The sequence below is a fragment of the Babylonia areolata genome, chromosome 24, assembly GCF_041734735.1.
Source record: "Babylonia areolata isolate BAREFJ2019XMU chromosome 24, ASM4173473v1, whole genome shotgun sequence".
Taxonomy (NCBI): domain Eukaryota; kingdom Metazoa; phylum Mollusca; class Gastropoda; order Neogastropoda; family Buccinidae; genus Babylonia; species Babylonia areolata.
The window spans coordinates 55,075,338-55,083,035 of record NC_134899.1 but is presented as its reverse complement, the minus strand read 5'-3'; the positions used below and the strand labels follow the sequence as shown (position 1 = coordinate 55,083,035).

General features: G+C 43.5%; 1 protein-coding gene across 8 annotated transcripts in view; it reads right to left on the bottom strand.

The window, feature by feature from the left end:
* LOC143299200 (calcium uptake protein 3, mitochondrial-like) overlaps window positions 1-7,024 on the bottom strand; it is a 195,027-nt gene extending 188,003 nt beyond the window's left edge. For 3 of the 8 annotated variants that reach the window (XM_076612373.1, XM_076612377.1, XM_076612380.1), the window contains exon 1: window positions 6,784-7,021. In XM_076612373.1, coding sequence (XP_076468488.1) covers window positions 6,784-6,999 — 216 coding nt within the window. In that variant the 5' untranslated portion in view covers window positions 7,000-7,021. Of the gene's footprint in view, window positions 1-6,783 lie in introns of all 8 variants that reach the window. The other 5 variants (XM_076612375.1, XM_076612379.1, XM_076612381.1 and 2 more) reach the window with 3 other exon arrangements.
* Between the last annotated feature and the right edge of the window lie 674 nt (window positions 7,025-7,698).

Sequence of the window (7,698 nt, the reverse complement as noted above, 5' to 3'; positions counted from 1 at the left end):
ACCTTAAGTGGTGGTCTGGGTGCTAGTAATTCTAATATGATAAAATGAGGTGCCGTGTGCAGCGTGCATCTAGCGCACTGAAGGAACCCATGGCAACAAAAGGGTTGTCTCTGGCAAATTACTGTTGACAAATCCACCTGGACAGTACCTTGCAGACAGTACCTTGCAGACAGAAAAAATAAAATCAAGAAGCTGGTTGTATCACTATCAATGGTGTCACTGATTTACTGCTGGTTGTGTCAGTATCAATGGTGTCACTGATTTACTGCTGGTTGTGTCACTATCAATGGTGTCACTGATTTACTGCTGGTTGTGTCACTATCAATGGTGTTAATGATTCACTGCTGGTTGTAAAACTATCAATGGTACCATTAATTTACTGCTGGTTGTAAAACTATCAATGGTGCTATTGTCAATTGATACACTGCTGAGTGTGTCACTATCAATGGTGCCATTAATTTTCTGCTGGTTGTGTTATGACCAATGGTGTCATTGATTAATTTACTACTGTTTGCGTCACTATCAATGGTGCCATTGATTTTGATGAACAAAGGCAATACAATCTGGGGAGGAAGGAGTGAAATGACCCAGAATGATGACTGACATCCTGACCTGTATGGATGTATGCTCTGTCTAATCCCAGTAAACATGCCCCTCAGCTGTAGTCAAGGGGCTTTAAAAAAAAAAAAAAAAAAAAAAACAAGCTAAAAAACTACATACATGTACCAAATGAAAAATCTGAACATCCTGCAGAAACTTTATCTGACTGCAATAAAAGAAAACAAAAATAAAATGAAAGCTTAAATAAAGCCCAGAAAATACAACATACTTTTAAATGACATATAACACAAAATTAAATGACAAATAAAACAATATTTGAGTCAGTTAGCTCCCTATTCCTGTTTCCTATTTCCCCTAACAAACTTCAGAATCACTGAAGTGCTTTACTGTTCAATATATTATTGGTAATAACCAGTGGATAACATAAACAAATCAACAAATGAATAAATACTAACGATGAAAAAAAAAATTGAATAGCTCATGGTCCTTATATTCAGTGTCAGGGCAGCATTTTCAGCCATCATACACAAGTTACTGTTTGGTGTAGTTATTTATTTGTTGATTCTTTACTTATTTAGTTTTTAATAGCATTAGCAATATCATATGAAACACATGTATGATTTCTGCTCGGTATTTCAAAACTGTACAGTCATTGTGTGTGTGGGGGGGGGGGGGGGGGGGGGGGGGGGGAGGTGGTGGAGTGGTCACTGAGCGTGTGAGGGGGTGATTGTGTTTGTGTATACTATGTGTGTGTGTGTGCATGTGTATGCATATGTGTGTGTGTGTGTGTGTGCGTGCGTGCGTGCGTGCATGTATGCATGTGTGTGTGTGTGTGCATGTGGAAGTGTGTGTGTGTGTGTATATTTGTTTGTGTGTTGTGTGGTGTGCACATGTGTATGACTGTATGTATACATGTGTGTGTGTGTGTGTGTGTGTGTGTGTGTGTGTGTGTGTGTGTGTGTGTGTGTGTGTGCATGCACATGTGTGTGATCAGTATCATAAAGCAAATCTCAGACTACTCATGACGGCCTGTCATTTAAAACTAACCTACCTCTCTCTCTACATTTATTATCTCTCTCCCTCTCCCTTTATTCATATCTGCAATACTGCGTTATTTGAAAGTATACAGTTTTTGTATTTTATTATGTAACAGGGTGAAGTTGTATTCTTTGCTCAGCTGACAGACAGAGAGAGAGAGAGAGAGAGAGAGAGAGAGAGAGAGAGAGAGAGATAGAGAGTGCATGTTCATTTCCCCTTTAGCAGTTAGAATGATTCATGCCTTTGTATGAATACTTATTGTGCAAAATAATATCCATGTAGGATGCATGTGCTGCATCTTGGTATCTTTTTACAAAACCTTGAGTTCTCCAATCTTTCCTCGGATAACCAGTAGCTGTAATGTCGCCAGTTCTGAGTTCTCCAACCTTTCCTCGGATAACCAGTAGCTGTAATGTCGCCAGTTCTGAGTTCTCCAATCTTTCCTCCGATAACCAGTAGCTGTAATGTCGCCAGTTCTGAGTTCTCCAATCTTTCCTCGGATAACCAGTAGCTGTAATGTCGCCAGTTCTGAGTTCTCCAACCTATCCTCAGATAACCAGTAGCTGTAATGTCGCCAGTTCTGAGTTCTCCAACCTTTCCTCAGATAACCAGTAGCTGTAATGTCGCCAGTTCTGAGTTCTCCAACCTTTCCTCGGATAACCAGTACCTGTAATGTCGCCAGTTCTGAGTTCTCCAACCTATCCTCGGATAACCAGTAGCTGTAATGTCGCCAGTTCTGAGTTCTCCAACCTATCCTCAGATAACCAGTAGCTGTAATGTCGCCAGTTCTGAGTTCTCCAACCTATCCTCAGATAACCAGTAGCTGTAATGTCGCCAGTTCTGAGTTCTCCAACCTATCCTCAGATAACCAGTAGCTGTAATGTCGCCAGTTCTGAGTTCTCCAACCTATCCTCAGATAACCAGCAGCTGTAATGTCGCCAGTTCTGAGTTCTCCAACCTTTCCTCGGATAACCAGTAGCTGTAATGTCGCCAGTTCTGAGTTCTCCAACCTATCCTCAGATAACCAGTAACTGTAATGTCGCCAGTTCTGAGTTCTCCAACCTATCCTCAGATAACCAGTAGCTGTAATGTCGCCAGTTCTGAGTTCTCCAACCTTTCCTGGGATAACCAGTAGCTGTAATGTCGCCAGTTCTGAGTTCTCCAACCTATCCTCGGATAACCAGTAGCTATAATGTCGCCAGTTCTGAGTTCTCCAACCTATCCTCGGATAACCAGTAGCTGTAATGTCGCCAGTTCTGAGTTCTCCAACCTTTCCTCGGATAACCAGTAGCTGTAATGTCGCCAGTTCTGAGTTCTCCAACCTTTCCTCGGATAACCAGTAGCTGTAATGTCGCTAGTTCTGAGTTCTCCAACCTTTCCTCGGATAACCAGTAGCTGTAATGTCGCCAGTTCTGAGTTCTCCAACCTTTCCTCGGATAACCAGTAGCTGTAATGTCGCCAGTTCTGAGTTCTCCAACCTATCCTCAGATAACCAGTAGCTGTAATGTCGCCAGTTCTGAGTTCTCCAACCTTTCCTCGGATAACCAGTAGCTGTAATGTCACCAGTTCTGAGTTCTCCAACCTTTCCTCGGATAACCAGTAGCTGTAATGTCGCCAGTTCTGAGTTCTCCAACCTTTCCTCAGATAACCAGTAGCTGTAATGTCGCCAGTTCTGAGTTCTCCAACCTATCCTCGGATAACCAGTAGCTGTAATGTCGCCAGTTCTGAGTTCTCCAACCTTTCCTCGGATAACCAGTAGCTATAATGTCGCCAGTTCTGAGTTCTCCAACCTATCCTCAGATAACCAGTAGCTGTAATGTCGCCAGTTCTGAGTTCTCCAACCTATCCTCAGATAACCAGTAGCTGTAATGTCGCCAGTTCTGAGTTCTCCAACCTTTCCTCAGATAACCAGTAGCTGTAATGTCGCCAGTTCTGAGTTCTCCAACCTTTCCTCGGATAACCAGTAGCTGTAATGTCGCCAGTTCTGAGTTCTCCAACCTATCCTCAGATAACCAGTAGCTGTAATGTCGCCAGTTCTGAGTTCTCCAACCTATCCTCAGATAACCAGTAGCTGCAATGTCGCCAGTTCTGAGTTCTCCAACCTATCCTCAGATAACCAGTAGCTGTAATGTCGCCAGTTCTGAGTTCTCCATCCTATCCTCAGATAACCAGTAGCTGTAATGTCGCCAGTTCTGAGTTCTCCAACCTATCCTCAGATAACCAGTAGCTGTAATGTCGCCAGTTCTGAGTTCTCCAACCTATCCTCAGATAACCAGTAGCTGTAATGTCGCCAGTTCTGAGTTCTCCAACCTATCCTCAGATAACCAGTAGCTGTAATGTCGCCAGTTCTGAGTTCTCCAACCTTTCCTGGGATAACCAGTAGCTGTAATGTCGCCAGTTCTGAGTTCTCCAACCTATCCTCGGATAACCAGTAGCTATAATGTCGCCAGTTCTGAGTTCTCCAACCTATCCTCGGATAACCAGTAGCTGTAATGTCACCAGTTCTGAGTTCTCCAACCTTTCCTCGGATAACCAGTAGCTGTAATGTCGCCAGTTCTGAGTTCTCCAACCTTTCCTCGGATAACCAGTAGCTGTAATGTCGCTAGTTCTGAGTTCTCCAACCTTTCCTCGGATAACCAGTAGCCGTAATGTCGCCAGTTCTGAGTTCTCCAACCTTTCCTCGGATAACCAGTAGCTGTAATGTCGCCAGTTCTGAGTTCTCCAACCTATCCTCGGATAACCAGTAGCTGTAATGTCGCCAGTTCTGAGTTCTCCAACCTTTCCTCGGATAACCAGTAGCTGTAATGTCACCAGTTCTGAGTTCTCCAACCTTTCCTCGGATAACCAGTAGCTGTAATGTCGCCAGTTCTGAGTTCTCCAACCTTTCCTCGGATAACCAGTAGCTGTAATGTCGCCAGTTCTGAGTTCTCCAACCTATCCTCAGATAACCAGTAGCTGTAATGTCGCCAGTTCTGAGTTCTCCAACCTATCCTCGGATAACCAGTAGCTGTAATGTCGCCAGTTCTGAGTTCTCCAACCTTTCCTCGGATAACCAGTAGCTGTAATGTCGCCAGTTCTGAGTTCTCCAACCTATCCTCAGATAACCAGTAGCTGTAATGTCGCCAGTTCTGAGTTCTCCAACCTATCCTCAGATAACCAGTAGCTGTAATGTCGCCAGTTCTGAGTTCTCCAACCTTTCCTCAGATAACCAGTAGCTGTAATGTCGCCAGTTCTGAGTTCTCCAACCTATCCTCAGATAACCAGTAGCTGTAATGTCGCCAGTTCTGAGTTCTCCAACCTATCCTCAGACAACCAGTAGCTGTAATGTCGCCAGTTCTGAGTTAGCTACAAAGGGGAAAGGCAACAGCATTGTGTGGGGGCCTCTGCAAACTTGATAGGGTGAGTGAAATATTTCATTCTTGAATTGAAAGTAAACATTTCTAGCACTGAGAAATGGAATCCAAAATTTCAATGCTATTTCCTATTTCCTTATTCGCAGTATTCTGTAAGTTTAGATGTAATGCATTTGAACAAATCTGTTTAATCAAGTTTAATCTTGAATGAAATGTAACCTCAACTCATGTATAGAAGTTTCTGGAATTTCTATTCATCTTTAAGAAACAGACCACTTCTAACTGAGAACCCAAATAGTTGATAGTAAGTGCTCAATTAGATAAATGGGATATTTTAGTCTTTTCACTTATCTGGAACAAGTTGTAGATTGATGTGTAGTATCTGGCAGTGTTGTTTGGAGTGAGTGAGTGAAGGAACATTGATAGACATTACTGTACATTTGCTTACCAGGACTTTGTGTTTTGTCCACAGGATATTTATTTTTCCCCTCCTTGTAAAAGTACAGTCCCCTGCCCTTTAACCTGCAATATGACATTCAACAGGACACAGTACTGGCAGATGACATTCTTTCCAAGAACCATCCCGGAATGGAACAACTTGCCCACTGAAGCTGCCACTGTGCCATTTCTGGCAACCTTCCAGGCCAGGGTGGCAAACCTCTGACCAGCACCAAACAACAGCAAGCTACCCCCCCTCACCACCCCCTCCCCACAATCCTCCTAATCCTGTTAAACTTAGAACTAACTGAAACAGCCCACTCGGAATCACCCTCCGGAAAAGAATTTGTGTAGCAAGTTGATGTTGACTACCCATCCAAAAGAAGAAGAAGAAGGTGAGAGGATCTATCCAACAATTACAATCCTGCTTATGCCTTTACCAAGTATTGTGTAGTGTGGACCCCGTTTACAACAGAAACTGGATGTAAAAAAGCAAACCAGTGCGTATCCATTGTCCTTGGAAATAATTATCTCTTACTCTCTCTCTCTGTGAGTCTTCTTCTTCTTCAGTGTTGAGGGCCCACAATCAAACTTGATTATTCTGGCACCTATAACTGTCTCTCTCTCTGTTTTTAGTTCCTTTTTATTATTTCTTCCCCTTCCCTTTCAACCTTCCCACCATCCCTACCTTAAGTTTTACTGGTGATTAAAAACACACACCAAATATTCACACCAGAACGGGCATGTTGGAAATGGAATATAATCCAAGTGGAAAAACTGGAAATTTCCTCAGCTCATGTTGCACAGACCATTGCAAGATCGGGCAGGCATTCTTCCTAACTATCGCAAACTTACTGTAACAGTACACCGTAATTCCACGCTCCCCATCTCTCCTCCACCCCACTCCCCTCCCCTCCGCGCCCCCTTCACACACCGCCCTCACATCCCTTTCCTCTGTGGCAGTGCTGCAACATGATCCAACACGACTCTACTGGAAGTGATTATATATATGATTCGTACCACACAAAGAAAGTTCCTCATTTTGGACTGTATCAACAAGACAATGACTATAAAGTCTGGTATGCCTAATAATACACACATATAAAGTTTTAATAAATACATAAGGTCAAGTGATTGTGTCGTGAGCCTCGTGCAAGCAATTCTGGTTGCTCCGACTGGACAGTTTCACCGCAGTTGTGTCCCTTAGACCGAGTTTGTAAACACTTCCTTGCACGGACTCCTAATCAATTCTCTTCAGTCTGTTTATCATCTTTTCCCAGTAATAATTTGGTGGAAACTTAGTGAAGAAGCAATTCACCCCACAATGGTCAGCCAAAAAGTGGAGAAAACAACAAACACAAACTTTCGAAACAGACAACAAAAAGTTTCCCACCTCGTCAGTTTGGTCGTTCCGTGCGTGCGCAACGGGCAGAATGTTAAACTGTCTGTGCTTTGTCCACACGTTCAAAGCGTAAATCATCCCTCCACCTGTCGCAGCAGTCAACAGGGAACACATGTATCTCTTGGACGAACCAGTCCGTCGCCCCGAAGTCGCAATGACACTCGTTTGAACCCATTGAAGCAGACGCCTTGCGAATCTATTCGCCATCTTGTAGCAACACGCATGCGCACATCTTCCATGCGCACGAACAAGTTGCGGCCTGAGTGCGATTCACGCAGTGGGCCATATAAATACGCCAGCCAGCCAGTAATATGCGCTTAGCAGGTCTGTGCTTCGGACTAACACGACTAAATGGTAACAGACGTTTTTATCAGGTTTTCGATTCTTTTTCCTGCACAGGTTGTCTAAAATTACATGGTATGTTATAATTAGAATGTTTGGGTTCGTGCTGATGCAATTTAGACCAATTATTATAAAGTTTTACTAACTTTAAATCGACTTTCTTCTCGGCTACTGATACTCTTCTCGGCTATCCATTGATTCGATCAGAGCTTCGAGCAAAGGCCCAGTAGTGGCGTCTCATACAGTCTACCTATAATATATTGTGTATCTGCCTGCTCCTATCTTGTCGCCTGATGTGTGTGCCACTATCGACAATACACAGCTGCCTACACCTTATCTACTTTCAACACCAACCATTGACTGGCGTGTCACTGAGATCCCTTCAAGCTGACCGCCGAAGCCTTAAGACGTGTTTTTCTGGATTCTGCTTAGGTAGGAAAACTTGTGAGCCGATCAGCTGGTGCGGGGAACTTGTGCGCGTGAGATCAATTTCTGCAGTACATCAATTGGATGTGTGGGTAATGGATCATATGTGATTTGGAGTGTTAGTCAACTGAGTGAACT